The 16,389-nt window shown below is 62.9% G+C and overlaps 1 protein-coding gene across 2 annotated transcripts in view; it reads right to left on the minus strand.

Moving 5' to 3' along the window:
* Positions 1-4,442: 4,442 nt before the first annotated feature.
* BAZ2A (bromodomain adjacent to zinc finger domain 2A) overlaps positions 4,443-16,389 on the minus strand; it is a 34,856-nt gene continuing 22,909 nt past the window's right edge. For both annotated transcript variants that reach the window (XM_084610329.1, XM_084610328.1), the window contains exons 16-29: positions 14,777-14,851; positions 13,624-13,786; positions 13,194-13,253; positions 12,919-13,057; positions 12,273-12,826; positions 11,528-11,738; positions 10,942-11,097; positions 10,702-10,859; positions 10,080-10,363; positions 9,576-9,708; positions 9,195-9,341; positions 8,688-8,920; positions 8,415-8,558; positions 4,443-7,951 (exon numbers count right to left, since the gene is read on the minus strand). In XM_084610329.1, coding sequence (XP_084466455.1) covers positions 7,783-7,951; positions 8,415-8,558; positions 8,688-8,920; positions 9,195-9,341; positions 9,576-9,708; positions 10,080-10,363; positions 10,702-10,859; positions 10,942-11,097; positions 11,528-11,738; positions 12,273-12,826; positions 12,919-13,057; positions 13,194-13,253; positions 13,624-13,786; positions 14,777-14,851 — 2,626 coding nt within the window. In that variant the 3' untranslated portion in view covers positions 4,443-7,782. The remainder of the gene's footprint in view (positions 7,952-8,414; positions 8,559-8,687; positions 8,921-9,194; positions 9,342-9,575; positions 9,709-10,079; positions 10,364-10,701; positions 10,860-10,941; positions 11,098-11,527; positions 11,739-12,272; positions 12,827-12,918; positions 13,058-13,193; positions 13,254-13,623; positions 13,787-14,776; positions 14,852-16,389) is intronic.

The raw sequence follows: 16,389 nt of genomic DNA on the forward strand, positions 1-16,389 counted from the left end.
CCCCTGGACACCCCCTGCCTGCCAGCTCGCAGGCCTGCGGGTTGCGTCTGAGATGGGGGGGGGTCCTGTCCATGGGGGCCCGGGGGGGAAGCCCCAGAATTGCCAAGTGCCCAGAGCAGCTGGCGCCTCCAGCAGGGGCTCGTAGAAATAGGCCAATATGTTGCCCTGGTAACACCTCCCCCTACCCTCCCCAGCTAGTTACCTCCCCCAAACACCTCAGCCAGTCCCCCCCAGTCAATAAACCTCCTGTCCCTGCCCCCCCTTGTGTGCACCCACCCCCTGCCAGTCCCTGACAGGCCAGACCTGGGACTTGCAGCCCTGGGCCAGCTGCGGGGTGGCCAGCAAGCCAGGTTCAGTGTTTTGTTTTGTCCCGTTAACCAAAGAGCCCCGGGCCCCCCGGTGCCGCCCCACAGCATCAGGGCAGCATCAGCACCCCCGCCCCCCCCACCCAGGCCCTCTCCAGGCAGCAGGAGATGCTAGGTGTCAACCAAAGCAGCTGAGGCCAGGCCTGGGTCAGGGAACAGGATGGACCTCAACAGGCGGGGGGGCAGTGGAGGACCCACAAAAAGTGCAGTGAAACCTAAAAGCAACCCCTCTGCCTTGAGCTGGGTCTCCTGCCCCCTCGGGTGCGGGGGGGCTGCTGGCTGGCCTGCCTGCCCCCCACCCCCTTGCCTTGCTTTGGCCCACCCCTCTGTTCGCCCACTCATTGGAGGACGTGTGGGGGGGTGTCTTGGGGCAGACCCATGTCGTATCTAGGAAGGGGGGAGGGAGCAGTGTGGGGGGGTGTCTAAGCAGTTGGGGAGTGGGGGGGGGGCTAGTCTCAGCTCTGGCCCTGCCACACTCCAGCACTTCCAGGCCTCGGGGTGTACCAGGCTGTGGGGTCTCCCCTGGCACAGGCTGCTGGGGGGCACAGGGCCCTGCAGTCCTAGCCTAGCCATGGGCCAAGGCCAGCCCCTGCAGGTGGGTCCCACCCTGGGTGCCTGGCGCAGGCAGGGGGGGTGGCCAGTTGGCTGGTGGTCAGGCCAGGGCACTAAGAGGCCATTCGCCCCACTGCCGGCGCAGGGACCCGGATGGGCAGGAATCCTGCTGGATTTTGAGCCTTGTGCCTTGATGGGCCCCTGCCTGAGATCCAGCCCCTGCACTTCGGGGTGTAGCGCGGGGCGGCCAGCGTTCATCTCCCCCAGGAACAGCCTGGGCCTGACGTTGGATCCCTGTATCCTCAAGAGACACCCTCCCCCCCCGACCCCTTGCCCACACATCCGTGAGTTGTGCCAGTCCCTGAGGCCTGGCAGCTCCTAGCTTAGCACCCCCCCAGCATGGCTCCCCCTAGCCCACCCCCAGGATTCCTGGCCTCCCCCGCCAGTGAAGCCCTGGGAGCTCCTGAAGCCGGCTCCGCGGCCCACTTGCGGCTCGCTGTTACAGCCGGCGCTCCCTGCCCCTGGCTACACAGCTACCTCGCCCCGTCGCCAGCGCATCGCACCCCGACGGGCGGTGAAACGCCGCGGCCCATTCCCCACGCTCCGCTGGCCCCCCCCACCCCGCCCCTGGGGGGAGCATTCATGGTTTCACAAACCTCATGTTGCTGCTAATTACTGGGGTGCCTGGTCGCCAGACAGGGCCCCGCTGGTTGTTTTTTATTCCATTCCCTGGGGCGGGGAGTGGGGGGCCCACCTGGGCCCACACCCTGGGAGCTAACCAAAGAGGGAGAGGGAGACACCTTGGTGCTGGGATGCCACATGGGTGGTGGGGGCGGGGGGAGAATAAAACAGCCTTTTGCATTAAAGACCAGGCCATGGGCATGGCTGGCGGCTGGGGATGGCAAGCCACAGCCGGGCGGCTGGGGACGGCAAGCCACAGCCGGGAGGCTGGTGCCTCGGGCCCAGCCCAGTCTGGGGTTTAATCCCAGCAGAGGAAGCAGATCCCGCACAGGCTGGAGCTGGGTGCCAGGCCGGGGATGCTGGCCAGAGGGGCCGCCAAAAACAAAACAGGTTCACGCCTGAGGTTAAAGGGGGGGGAGCCGTGAGGCCTCGGGGCTGAGCCCGTGCCAGCTGCTTCCCCCCCCCCCCCCCCGCTTGAAACTGGCAGCTCCGAGCCTTGAGATGCAGCAGTTGTGAGCCCCAGAAGCCGCCCTGCATTGCCCAAGCTGTGGGCGCCGGCCCCACCCCTGCGGCCGCGGGCATCCCAGCACCTGCTTCGGCATCGTCACAGGCACCAAGTCACACGTGAGCCCCGTGGGTGTGGGGGGCCAAGCGCCAGGACAGCCACGGCTTGGGCTGAGCAGAGGGCTGCAGGCTAGCCCCAGCGCTGGCTCGAGGCAGGGAGGCGCCTGCATGGGGCCATAACTGCTGGGCAGGGGCCTGGGTCCCGCTGGAGAAAGGGGACACTAAACCAACCACCTCTTTTGCCATCCCCCCTGTGCAGCTTCCGCCCCCCCCCCCAGGAGTTAGCACCCTTTAATTTATACCAAGGAGCATTTTGTACAGGTTTTTAAGTTTTGGGTTTTTTTAAAAAAAATCTCGAGGTTTCTAGTTTTGTATTCTTCCCGCTTCTGTGCTCCAGCCGGGCTTGTGTCCCCACACCCTCCCCGCCTCTGATGGAGCTCCCACTCGGCTCATGGGGAAGTTTTTGTTTTTAAATAAAAAGGTGGGAAAGAAAAAAAAGGAAAGTTGGCTCAGTCTCCTCTGTGGTTTGGCGGTTGCCTGGGAAAGGCCCGGTAGGTTAGTGCAGCTGCAGCAATTCTGGCTTCCAGCACCAGGGGGTGCTCTCTGGCAACGTTAGTCACATGATGCACAACCTGTGGAACTCATTGCCAAGGGACGCTGTATCAGCCACCGGCCGCTGTCAGAGCCAGGATACAGCACTAGCTGAACCATTGGGCTGATCCACTGAGGCTGTTTCTTTGTTCTTAAGCCATGGGGGTGAGGGATTCAGGGCCAGTTTATCAGCAAAGGGTTTGTCCAGAGTAAGGAAACACATCCCAGGGTGAGCAAGTCAGCCTGGGACTTGGAGCCCCAGCCGCGTCCAGGCCGGAGCACCGTTAGCTTGGGCGTGTCCGTTTCCTCAGCGGTTTCGGTTGGATCTTTTGCCCAGGAAAACAAACAAACCATTTAACCCTGGCAGAGCAACTGTCGAAGCCCAGGACGTCAGGGCCAGATGCTGAGCTGCCCCGCAGCGCCCTGCATAGCACCCCTGCTTGGGCGATGCTCCCAGTACCAAGAACAGGCTGAGAATAGGCGCCAGTGACTCTGGCAGGAGGGGGAGGTGGTGGTGGTTAGGGACAGTGTATTCAAGACTCCTCTGCAGCCCGGCATGGGCTCTGCCCCCCGCCCCAGGGCAGCGCTCACCAGCCGGGACCCTGGGGCCACGCTGCAGCGGGTGCTGTTCTGGAAGCGGTCTGAGACCGAACGTGCTCATGTCACAGCAGGGCCCAGGCTCACCCCTACTCCAGCTGGGTTAATTCAGCACAGGAGAGACGGGAGCCCGCAGCGGGAACCAGGCCCTTCTCGCGCAGCCCAGGGGGCTGCAGCTGGGGCCTGCGGCACCAGAGCTGCCAGGCTCCCTCCCTGCGTTCCCAAGCCGAGGGGGCGGGCAGGGAGGCCAGCGGAGATGCGTCAGAAGCAGCTGCCCAGGCATGACTCAGCGGGTGCAGGCAGCCAGCCAGCCAGCCCGCCAGCCCCCTCTGCAGCAGCAGCAGCTCCCCTGCCAGTGGCCCGGGGGCTAGCCGAAAGGGACATGGGTGGGAGCCACCAACGCCTGGCCGCATGGGCACAGGAAGCTGGGGGGGGAGGGGGCAAGAGGCCTGCGTTCCATTCCTTGGACTGCGTGCCTGAATCCCCTAGGCAGCTGAGCTGAGTTTTCTAACGGTAACAGCCTCATTTACCCACCAGCTGCGTATTGGTGCAAGGCCCCACCCTGGGAGTGCTCCAAGCCCCACCCCAGGGAATTAGGGACGGGGCTACGCACCCCTTGCACCCCGTGGAACCGTGCTCAGCCTGGAGGAGCGAAGAAAACGGGCCCCAGCCGTTACACCAGGGCAAGATCTGGGCAAGACCGCCGTATGGTCCTTTGCCTGCTTCCTTGTGCGGCTAGTGAAGCCTGGGGATGAGATTTTCCAGCAGGGGCTGGCGAGGGAGGATATGGCTCAGCGCGGAAGGGGGCTCCCGGGGAATTTTTAAATGCCCTGTAATAAAATGAGGGAAGGGAGCTTCTACTCCTACCAAACTGGGGGGGGGGGGGGGAGAACCACAGGGAGAGGAGGAATTTTTTCCTACAGCTCACATCCCTTTGACTCCATGCTCCTAACTCTCTTAGGCATGGCTTCTGCCTAATCCCCGTTCCGCCTTCCCAACACGAAGGCCAAACTTCGGCCCCGAAAAGCCAGCCGAGCTGTTGCCCCCACCCCCATCCGCCCGCCCCCACCAGAAACACCCCCGACGCCGCCGTCTCTATCAAACGTGGGTTTGTTTTTATTCTCGCAACTTGACAAGCACTCTCTACGGCTGCACTTGTGGGAACATCACATGGCAACAAACAGGAGTTAATCTAGAATATTTTTTTTTTCCTTTAAACCTTATTAAAAATGAGATTGGTCCTAAAAATATAGAAAGAAAGAAATTTAAATTCACAAAACCTGTACATTATCAAAAAGCCACTGAACCACCACGCTGGGCTATATAAAAGAGAGCCAGTCCGGATCCTTGTACCGGGAACGTGAGAATATCTTTCTTTTAGGGCGGCTGGTTCTTCCTGTTTGATCAGACAGAGATGGGGGGGGGGGGGAGAGAAGAGGGAGGGCCAGTTCTAGACTCCCCCCCCCTCAAAAAAATGTAATTTCCAAAGCCAACTCATTAAGGGTTAAAAAATAAAATATATTCCACATCTTACCCTTTCTCTTACTTAGTCCAGAACGGATTTCTACCCGCTGGTGCATCCCCCGTAAGGAAGCATGGACTGGCGGGATTTCAGACACGTCTGGATTAATTTGGGGGGGGGGGGGGGGGATGGCAGGGGCTAAGAGGGAGGGTGAGGGTTTACAATTCAGGGCGTCTTATCAGGGAAAAAAATTTTTTTTAAAAACCAACACCACCACACCCTTACAGAGACTCTAAAACTCGCCCATGACAAAAACCAAAACAGAAACCTGACAGCTCCCAAATAGTAAAAAAAACCAACCCCCCCCCAAAAAAAAAACAAAAAAAAGTTTGTTACCGCGCCGTTATTTAGATAAAATATAAATATTTATGCATAATATAAAGTCAGTTCAAACAGACTTCAAATCCACCTCTTCTTTCAAAGCAAAAAAACAACATAAAAAGGGTTTGAGGTTATTTGATAGAAACAAGGCTACTTTTTAAAGACGAGGGGCAGGGGGTGGGGGAATGCATGACAGAGGCTGCTTCCATCGCAGGGCTTCCCACCCCCCCAAGGTAGGTTGGTTGATTTCAGTGCTTGTGGTGAGTGACGACAGGCTGGGGGGGCGGGGGGGGGTGCCCCAGCTGTCCCACAGCCGGACTGGACTCTGAAGGGGGCTCCCCTGGGGCCCGCCCGCCAGCTGCCCCAAAGCGAGTACCCGTAATATCGTGGTTTGAGGAGCTGGGGGGCAGCCAGGGGGTTGATTACCACACCATCACTCCAGCTCCGTGACTCTCCATCCCCAGACTTGGCTTAAGACTTGGGAAGGGCAAGGGCAAGGGACCCCACTTTCCAGAAAGGCCTGGGGGAGACCAGCAAGGGCCGCAGAGTGAATGAGCAAAGGGTTAATGGGGGCCATCGGCGGGGGGAGTTATTTCCAAACAGAACAGGCCGGGGGGGTTAGACAGAACCCAGCTCAGCCTCCCCTGCCTAGATAAGGCCTGGCCGGCCCCTGCCCCCCCCCCCCCCCCGCATTCACCAGCAGACATTACCCTCAATACTGGGGAGGTGGGGGGCGCAGGCTGCAGCTAATCCATGCAGCAACCGAGTGCCCACCCCCCTTCATTTTAAGCTGGGTGCCTAGCCCCCCTAGGCAGCTGGGGAGGATTTGGGGGGGGGGGGGAGAGAAGCAAGCCTTCACCTCCAGCTCTCCCGCACCCGAGCCAAGGACGGGGTCACGGGGCAGAGGGAGACACTCCCCATTTGGACCCAGGGGCCCGGGCTCCCTGCAGTGTCAGGAGCCAGGGGCCTTTCCCCTGCCCTGAGCAGGTTGCGAGGTTGGCCAGCGCCCCCAGTGCACCTTCACCAAAGGCCCCCCAAGGTCCCCCAGGCCCAGCGAGTGGCGGCGCTGGGGAGGGCGGGGGGGAAAATGTAGCCTTGAGTAGAGGCGGGGCCTCCCACGAGCTGGGAGTCCTTGGTGCCAGCTGAGCCATTCAGGGGCTTGGGGGGGGGGGGTGTCGACCACCCCTTTGGCCCCCGCATCCCGTTGTGGGGCAGCCGCCAGCCCAAAGGGAGGGGTCCTGCCCTGCTCCCCCTGCCGGTTCTTTGCTACGGCGAGGGGGGATGCGTGCTGCCTGCGAAGAGCACACAGGGGGGTAGGGGGGCTGGGCCCCCCCCATGGAGTGCAAACCCACCAGCTTGGGGAGCGAGGGGGGGCTGAAGGAAGAGGAAACACCACAAGCCCTACACCCGGGGGAGGGGCACAAACAGTCAGGGTCCGAGGTCAGGCTGGGATCCCATGAACAAGCCCAGGGCACTGGGGCTGGGGGGTTTCTTGCTGAGGAGCAGAGGCAGGGAAGGAACCCCCCCTCAGAACCACCGCCCCCCCCAGCTCCAGCTCCAGGCCGTGCTCAGCCCAGCCCAGGGCCCTGTGGGTGTGTCAGACACCGACCCCCACACACAGATAATAGGGGTGGGGGGAAGGGACAGTCCAACAGGAGAGAAGGTTCTGACCCAGAGGGGGGTGGGTGGGGGACACAACAGAGGGACACCCGCTGCTAAAGGGTCTGCCAGGGTAGGGCCTGATGGGGGAGAGGGAGGGGCCTTTTTTTGGGGGGGGGGGGGGGTTGGAAAAGGGTTAGGGTTAGAGAAGGAGGTAGTATAAAGGTCCCGGAAGGAAGGCATGGGAAGGTCCTGGAAGGTAAGGGCGAGGGAAGGAAGGCATGGGAAGGTCCCGGAAGGTAAGGGCGAGGGAAGGAAGGCATGGGAAGGTCCCGGAAGGTAAGGGCGAGGGAAGGAAGGCATGGGAAGGTCCCGGAAGGGAAGCAGCGAGGCAGGGGGGAGGGGTGTGTGGAAGCAGCACGTCTCAGTGTCATTGCGAGCGGGTCCGGGCGTGAAGCTCGACGCGAATCTCGAGGAGTTGAGTTCACTTTACTGGCCATTAATGCCTCAGGGACAGCGCACAGCGGTACTGTCCTCATACACGTTCACTACGAACTATTGCTATATTAAATACTCCCAGCCAAGGGGGGGGGGGGGTCTTTCCTCGTTTGCCGGGTCGGGAGGTGGCGAAGTAGAAAAGGAACCCGACGAGCGATCGCCCGGTTTCTTTCTTTTTTGGCTTACACAGTCCGTGAGTCCGGGTGGCTGGGGGGTGGGGTGGGGGGGGAAGGGAGCAGCTGGACCGTGGAGACGCCCCGTTACCCCAAGCCCCCTGGTGGTGGGGGGAGTGGGGGGGCCTTTTCCACGCCACGTCGGGACCAGCCTCCGTCGGGAATTCAGCAGGCAGCGAGATCGGCTCCTGGGGAGTCAGTTCTTTTGCAGGGGGGACGGGGTGTCTCTCCCCACCCCACCCCGCACGAGACAGGTCTCAGGTCAGGAGCGTGGAGGGAGGGGGGCTCCGTCCCCCCACACAAGCCCCGGGCTCCCGCTTCACGGGTTAGGAGCGTGTTTTCCCTGATAAAATTCCTCCCACCGGCTCTCGAAGAAGCTCCGCATGGCGCGCCCGGCCTTGCCCACCTCCGAGTCGTCCTCGTTGAAGGTCTGGCAGTTGTCGAACACCCGTGTGGCGTCGGCAGCGAACTCCTCGCAGCTCACGTATCTGGGGGGAGAGGGACTGAGTCACCCCCAAGTGCCCCCCGCCCGGATCACAGCAGCCTCCAAGAGCAGGGAACAGAGTCTCGGGGTGTCTGGTCCCCTGTGCTCCCAGGATCAGATCTCCTGCCCTCTGACTCCACAACCGCCACCCTCCCCCATTGCCTGACCCCCCACCCCATCCCCCATCCTGGCTCTTTCCCTCTATCCTCCCCCCACAACAGCAGTTGCCCCTCTGGCCCAGCGACACCTGGGCAGTGACCTGCAAGCCCCTGGAAAGAAGGAGGAGAGGCCCCCGTGCCAGCCCCACACAGCCAGATGGGTGCAGGTAGGTTCTTAGTCCTTGGGGCCAAGCGGCCCAGGGAGGGTCGCACAGCACCAGCCCACAAGCTCCATGCTTCCCTTTGGCTCCTCGCAGAGAGTCCCCCGCTCCCCAGGAGGAGAGCAGAGCCCCCCACCCCAGCACTCACTCGCCCCGCAGCAGCCGCGTCCGCATGGTGGCGAAGTCCATGGGGTTCTTGATGATTTTCCTGTAGCCGGGCACCAGCCGGGGGTTGACGGGCTCCAGGAAGGGCCAGGCATCCTCCTGAGACTCCATCTCCATCAGGATGATCCTGCAAAAGGGAAGGGACATATACCAAACTGGGGTGTACAGTGTCCCTCCCGCCCCCAAGCTGGGACATGCACATGACCCCCCTCATCAGGCCCCGCCCCAGCTGGGGGGCACACCCCAGGGTACGTACTCGCAGAAGGTCAAGTCGCTGCTCTGGCCCCGTGGCGACAGTCTCCTCCGCTTGGAGGGGGACAGGCCCTCCCCTGAGTAGCGGGGCACCGACAGGGTGTCACGCCTCCGCGGCAGGACCCGGCGCCCGGGGCTCTCCTCCTCCTCCGGGAAGCCCCCCCCGAAAAGACGCCCGCCTTTCCGCTTCTTGCCCCGCCTGGGCGAACTGGGGTCGTTGTAATACTCGCCTCCTGCCTGCAAAGAAAGAGAGACTGGGGGAGTCACCCGCTGGGACCGGTCACTCCCTCCCACAACCCGCACATTGGGGAAACTGAGGCACAAGGGGAGGCGCTCCTCCGAGGTCACACAGCCACCCCCCAGCAGTCCTGGCTCCCAGCAGGGGACCGTGCTGAGAATGGGGTAGGGGAGAGGGGGCATTATCTGGCCTCAGAAAGATCTCAGTGAGGGGGGCAGCCAGGCTCAGCCCATGCACAGGTCGAAGGCCAGCTGGGCTCCCACGGGAGCGTACCTGGGAGACGCAGACGGAGCAGAACCAGTCCCCATCTGGCACCTCCGTCATCCTGGGCCGGTGGCAGTAGAGGTGGCAGCCGCGGTCGCAGCCATCACACAGCAGCAGGTGTTCGTCATCGTCCCCCTTTCGGCACACCAGGCACGTCTAGGGGGAGAGGGGAATGCGAGGTGGGCAGGCTGAGAGAGGCCCCCAGCCCCCGACAGGAGCCCAGCCCAGCCGGGCATTTATGTCTCACCCTACTAGGCCCATCCAGCCCTGACCCCCTCCCTGCCTCTGCACTGGGAGCATGGCTCCCCCAACAGAGTTCCAGCCCCGACTCTCCCTCCTGCAGCGGGGAGTTCCACCTCTTCCCTGCATGACCCCACCCCAACCCCTTACCACTTTGTTGACCGACTTCTCCCAGGCGATGGATTTCTCCAGCTGGTAGATGCACAGGGAGACCTGGGCCGCACTCCGGCACCGCTCCAGGGTCTGGCGCCACGTCCGCATCCGGGGAGTGATCTCGTAGGCGCTGGGGGGGCACGGACGGACACTCAGTCTGGCACATGGAGGATGCCCTGACGGGGAGCTGGTCACATGCTAAGTAACCCCTCACTGCCACCCCGCACCCAGCCCTGGGGAGGGGGCTACTGACCAGGTTGTCCAGAGAGGGAAACATAGGCATGGAAAGACAGGGATTCGCCCAAACCACACAGCAAGGCAATGGCATGGCTAGGAAGAAAACCCAGGAGTCCTGGCACCCAGCAACTCCCTGCGTTAACCCACTAGGCCCCACCCCCATCCCAGAGCCAGGAGAAGAACCCAGGAGTCCGGGCTCCCAGCCTGTGCTCTGGAGTCTGGTCCCGGAGGCCCCTGTTGCCCCCTCACGGGCCAGGCACTTACATCTCCGTGCTGCCCAGGTCCAGCGCCTCGGGGCTGCTCAGCACGGCCTTCTCCACCACCACCTCATGCGGGGGCCACAGCGGCTCCTTCAGGTACCGGCGTTCCATGTTCTGCTCCAGTGCAGCCAGCCGCAGGACGGCCAGGTCCAGGGGGTTGGTGGCCTCCCGGCGCGGGGGCAACCCCTCCCGCCGGTTCTTGAGGGTGATGTCCTCCAGGGCCCCCACCTTGTGCTCGCAGTACTGCAGGTCGTCCCGGGCCGAGTCGGGGCTCGGACACGTCCAGCCCTGGGGGGAGGGAGAGCCTTAGAGGGGGGCCGGGATCCCCTGCATGGATGCCAGCCGGCTTTACCAGCTACCCAGCAGCACCTGGGGCTGCCTTGGGGTCATTCGTCCAGGTGCCAACCTCTTGAGCTCACAGCCCCGCGGGGGGACCCTGGAGTCTGGGCAAGGCAGCCGGACCCGGGGAAGGAGTTCGCGGGAATGACCGGGCAGCCGCCTGGGCCAGGGCCCCCATCCCCTGCACCAGGTGCGCCCTGCAGCACCCAGGAGGCATGCAAACCGCAGCACCCTCTAGCTCTCCCAAGCTAGAGCGGGGGGCGCAGGGCGGGGGCCAGGCTCCTCACCCGGATCTGCAGATCCGCCATCAGGACCCGCTGCTCCAGCTCTTCCACCCACTGCAGGAGGGCGAGGTCCATCTCGTAGGCCCGCTCCGTCACGGACCACCGGGCCAAGGCTTCCTGAGACACGGGGGGGCCGGCGGCCTGGGGCTGGAAGATGGGATCTGAGCAGGAGAAAGGCAGGGTTACAGCCCGGCATCCTCCCCCCTCCCCCCCACCTCCCCCCGCCTGCCGGCGCGGCCTCACCAGCAGAGGTGCGGGCGCAGACCTCGTGCAGATACTCCTTGTGCTTGGTGAGATGCTTGTGCAGGGCCTTCTCGCGGATCCCCCGCGGGTGCAGCGCTCGGGCCATGGCCTCCAGCTCCTCCGGGTCCTTGAGCCACCACCAGCCGCTCTGCATCTCTGCAAGGCAGCGAGGGAGCCGGCTGAGCCGGGGGAGGGGGGACCCCAGGGGAAGGGGACCCCAGCAAGGAACGGGAGACGATCCGACAATCCCCACCACCCCGCAGCACGGCAGGGAACGGGACCCAGGAGTCCTGGCTGGCACCGAAACCCAGCTCCCTGCCTTCTGTCAAGACGTGGGCGAACGTGGTCTCCTGCCACCCTGTGCTTCACCCGAGGCTGGGTGCCCCCAGTGAACGGCAGGCTGAGGGAAAGACACAAGAGGGAGACCCACCCACCCCCAGGCAAGGAAGGAAAGTCTGGATGGGCAGAGAGGGTGGCACTGGGGGAAAAAGCCATGCTGGAAGTGGCAGGTGGGGAACTGGGCTGCCCCGGGGGAGAAGAGAAGAGCAGGGCTGGGGGCATTGCTCAGCTGCAGGGGGATCCTCACCTGGGGGCACGGGCTGTGCCATCAGCTGGGTGAGATACTTCTGCTCAATCTGCTTGAAGAACTTGGTTGGGGGCCGGCCCCGGCGCTTGGGCTGCCCCGGCGGCTCCTGGGCATTCTCGGGTCCGCCCCGGCCCCTCGGGCACGTGCTGGGCACCCTGGGGCTGGCGTGGACGGGCGTGGAAGCGAAGGGGGGAGACGCGGGGCCATTTGGCTGGGAGGAGAGAGACAGCGCAGGTGAGAGGTGCCGGGTGCACAGCCCTCGCCCCAGCCCTGCCACCCCCCCCCCCCCAGAGCCAGTCCCTCCAGCCCCCCAGGGGCTCGGAATCCAAGTGACCCATGTCACAGGGCTCCCCTCATTTCCCACGGGCCTCGTCTGTGCTCCTGCCCACCCTTCCTCCCCTCACAGCCACCACCCTACTCCTCCCTGGACTCAGCCCCACACCCTCAGCCCAGGCACCCCGCGGATCCGCCAGGCGCCAGCCAGTTCCCCTGACCCCTCCCTGGGGCCCAGATCCTGCCGCAGGGGCTAAGGGAAGAGGATGGGGCAGCTTTCCAGCCCTGCTTAGAGCGACACCTACAGGGGCCAGAGGGGAGGGTCCCTTTGGCAGTGCCAGCTGACCCTGTGGGCACAGTGAGTCAGGCGCCTGCCAAAGGAAATTGCTAGGCCCCCCCACCCGTGTCCCATTCCACTAACTCTTTTCGCGCCCACTCCAGCAGTGGCCCCAGGCACCCTGCCAGCTCTCACCTGCCTGCCCGTGGCCTTGGGCTGGTCCCCGGGGTGAAGGCTGTGAGGCTGGGGGGCTGCTCGCAAGTGGGGCTCCTCCTCCGAGGTAGCAAGGGGGGCAGCGGCATGGCAGGGAGTCCTGGGCAGTAGGTTGAACCAGGGCCCCCGTTTCTCCGCTGTCTCTGGGAAGCTCTCCTCCAGGGCGGGCACCTCGGGGGCAGGGGGGCTGGGGTCCCCCTTCCCGGGGCTGCTGTCCGGGGTGAGCACTGAGCCGTTGAGTAGGGACGACTGCGTCTGGCTCAGCCAGGACAGGAAGGCCGACTGGCTCAGGTCGTGCTGGCTCTGGCAGGGGGGCATTGAGTCCTCCAGGAGCCCATTGAGGGGCGGGGGCTTGGGCCCGCCCGGCCGGGCCGGCTCCTCTTTGCTTTTCCGCGGCCGGCCCCGCGCCCGGGAGGCTGGGCAGTTTGGCCGGCCAGGGATGGGCACCGTGACCGGTTCCTTCTTCACTGGGGAGATCGCCGGGGCCGCCTCTTTCTCCTCCTCCTGCTCCGTGTCCTTGGGCCCCTCCTCCGTAGCTGCAGGTGGGGGTGTGGGAAGAGATCAGAGCCATGCAAGCCCCTCCGCTCCAACAGCCCCTACTCCCCACGAGGCCCCCGACTCAGCTCACCTGCCTCGGAGCCCTCCACGAAGATCCCGCCCAGGTGGGGCAGGACCCAGTACCGCCTGCGGTAGCGGTCCTGGCCCAGTGCTGCGGCCCGCAGCGTCTGCGAAGCGTGAAGCAGCTTCTTCCGAAAAAACATCTGCCTCTGTGGGGGCGGGGGGGGGGGAGGAAAAGAGGGCAGAGAGGGTGAACCGGGGGGAGGTATCGTCTGCTGGGGGCTGTCCCGGGGGATCCAGAGCCAGAGGCCGGAAGCTCCCCACCCCAACACTGGACAGCCTTACCTTGGCTAGCTTCTCGATCTGTCTCTCCAGCTCGGGGACGCTGGCTGCGGGAATGCTGGCCTGAGCGGGAAAAAATGGGACAGTCAGGAGGAGTGAATGCCCACCCCCTTCCTCCGGCTCTGCATACGGGACCCCAATGCGGATGGGGGGGGGGGGGGGGGGAAGAGAGAGGACAGTCCCTCCTTTAACCCCTTCAACATCAGCAGCTCTGGTTCACCCTCGTGCTGTCGCCCCTATGGTGCCCCTGGGGAAACTGAGGCACCAGGGAACGAGACTTGCACGGGCCAGTGGTAGAGCTGGGACAAGAACCCAGCAGTCCTGTCTCCCCCATTGCCTCTGCTTGAACCCCTAAAAATGACACTGCCTCCAAAAGCCAGAGGCGAACATCCCCACTCCCCTCGCCTGGGGCCTGGCCCTGCCACGCAGCTACCTCCTCATCCTTGCGGGATTTCCGGCCCCGGCTCTCTTCCTCCTCTGTCTCCAGGCCCCTGGTCTCCTCCGGGAGCCGGGAGCTGCGCCGCCTAGGCCCCTCGTCCAGGCCCGTGATCTCGGGTTCCGGGCGGCCCGTCTTCTTGGCCAGGGCGATTTTCAACCTGCCGAGCCACACAGGGAGCGTCCTGAGCACCAGCCGGGGACACCGACTCCCTTCTGCCCCTCGGGTACCCACGTGGGCAGAGGGCAGGTGCACAGTTTGGATCCAACAGGCCGGGAGCTCAGTTTTTGCCCTCGCAGAGCGGATTCAGCAGCGTACAGCCTCCTTCCAGTTCACCAAGACGCCTGGAGCCCCTCTGCCCCCACCCCATACATTTCTCTGCCAGAAGTAAGGCTGGGCATTTAACTGATCCTAAAATAGGCGGTCAGTTCATCAATCAAAAATTGCCCAATATTTTAAAGCACTGACTTATTCCAACTATAAACCGCAGGCGTTCATGGCCTCCCGCAGGCTGCGCCCGAGATCAGCGATCCCCAGACAGACTCGAGAGCCGCAAGTGGCTCTTCAGTGTCTCCCCCGCGTCTCTCTGCGACACACGACATTAAAACACCGTGTGACTTAATTATTGACCCGTCTAAAGTATCAGCCCGTCAGGATGCTTTTGTTATGTTCTTAACCGACTGCAGTTGATGAAAGAATAATACAGCAGAATGACGGACTGGGTGAGAATCATATAGAAATAAAAACTAGATACTCTTTAAATAGGGAGTACCTAGCGCTCTAGTCCATGGACCAATGAATTCACACGGCGGTGGCTCTGCTGGGCAATGCGGAGCGCTAATTTGGCTCCTGAACCACTGAGGTCTGAGCATCCCAGCTTAGACATTGGTGCTTCATTCCAAACGATGAGCTACTCGAGCTCAGAACGGAAAATGTGTTGAAATGAGGTTCCAACTGATGAAAGATGCAATCGCAAGGGTAGGTCAGCGCCTACTTCAGGGCATCTCGCTGGAATATTTAACTCTGGTCGAATAATAGGCAGTCAGTTGACATTATCTGGCTAATCAATTGCCCAGAAACTCCGCCCCCAGCCAGCTCCCAGCCTCCTCCCCGACCCAGCCGGCCGCCCGAAGCCCTCAGGAGCACCCACCTGCGCAGCTTGCCCTCGATGATCCATTTATTCCTCCTGTAGTTGGACATGTTCTCCAGAGTCTTGTCGATTTCACTGCAAGGACAGCCCAGAATTGAGTTAGGGGGAGACCCGCAGAGTGGTCCCGTCCGGACCTCTCCCCGCCCCGCGCCCCCTGGGGAAGGCAAAGGAGCAACACCCACCAGGGTGGCAGGCCCGGATCTCGCCTCCAGGCCCGGCCCGTTGAGTCCCTGCCCATCACGTGCTCGGGAACGGTTCAGAGCGTGTATGGCTGGGGCGGGCGGAGCACAGCCCATAGACTACGAGTCCCAGCATGCAACACTCCCACCTGGATTGGAGCAAAGCTTCCCACTCAGAGCCAGATGGCAGCACTGCATTCTGGGACTTCTTGTCTACAAGCCCGCTGAGCGCTTAGCTCAAACCATGATAGGATATCTAGTTTCCCTGACCTGCACCATTTCTAGGGTCAAGGCAACCTAATGCATGCTGGGATATGTAGTCTCCCTATCCTGCACCATTCCCCAGGCTCAATGCAGCCCAATGCATGCTGGGATATGTAGCAGAGTAGCGGCCGTGTTAGTCTCTAAGGTGCCACAAGTATTCCTTTTCTTTTTGCTTGGATATGTGGTCTCCCTGGGCTGCACCATTCCCAAGGCTCACGGCAGCCCAATGCACGCTGGGATATGTGGATTCCCTGGGCTGCACCATTCCCAAGGCTCACGGCGGCCAATGCACGCTGGGATATGTGGTCTCCCTGGCCTGCACCGGCCCTAGGCTCACGGCGGCGCAATGCACGCTGGGATATGTGGTCTCCCTGGCCTGCACCGGCCCTAGGCTCACGGCGGCCCAATGCACGCTGGGATATGTGGTCTCCCTGGCCTGCACCATTCCCAAGGCTCACGGCGGCCCAACGCACGCTGGGATATGTGGTCTCCCTGGCCTGCACGGGCCCTAGGCTCATGGTGGCCCAAAGCACGCTGGGATATGTGGTCTCCCTGGGCTGCACCATTCCCGAGGCTCACGGCGGCCCAATGCACGCTGGGATACGTGGTCTCCCTGGCCTGCACCGGCCCTAGGCTCACGGCGGCCCAATGCACGCTGGGATATGTGGTCTCCCTGGGCTGCACCATTCCCGAGGCTCACGGCAGCCCAATGCACGCTGGGATACGTGGTCTCCCTGGCCTGCACCGGCCCTAGGCTCACGGTGGCCCAATGCACGCTGGGATATGTGGTCTCCCTGGGCTGCACCATTCCAGAGGCTCAAGGCGGCCAACGCACGCTGGGATATGTGGTCTCCCTATCCGGCACCATTCCCCAGGCTCAATGCAGCCCAATGCATGCTGGGATATGTAGCAGAGTAGCGGCCGTGTTAGTCTCTAAGGTGCCACAAGTATTCCTTTTCTTTTTGCTTGGATATGTGGTCTCCCTGGGCTGCACCATTCCCAAGGCTCACGGCGGCCCAATGCACGCTGGGATATGTGGTCTCCCTGGCCTGCACCGGCCCTAGGCTCACGGTGGCCCAATGCACGCTGGGATATGTGGTCTCCCTGGGCTGCACCATTCCCAAGGCTCACGGCGGCCCAACGCACGCTGGGATATGTGGATTCCCTGGG

The sequence above is a fragment of the Lepidochelys olivacea genome (assembly GCF_965140295.1).
Source record: "Lepidochelys olivacea isolate rLepOli2 genome assembly, chromosome: 20".
NCBI classification, from domain to species: domain Eukaryota; kingdom Metazoa; phylum Chordata; order Testudines; family Cheloniidae; genus Lepidochelys; species Lepidochelys olivacea.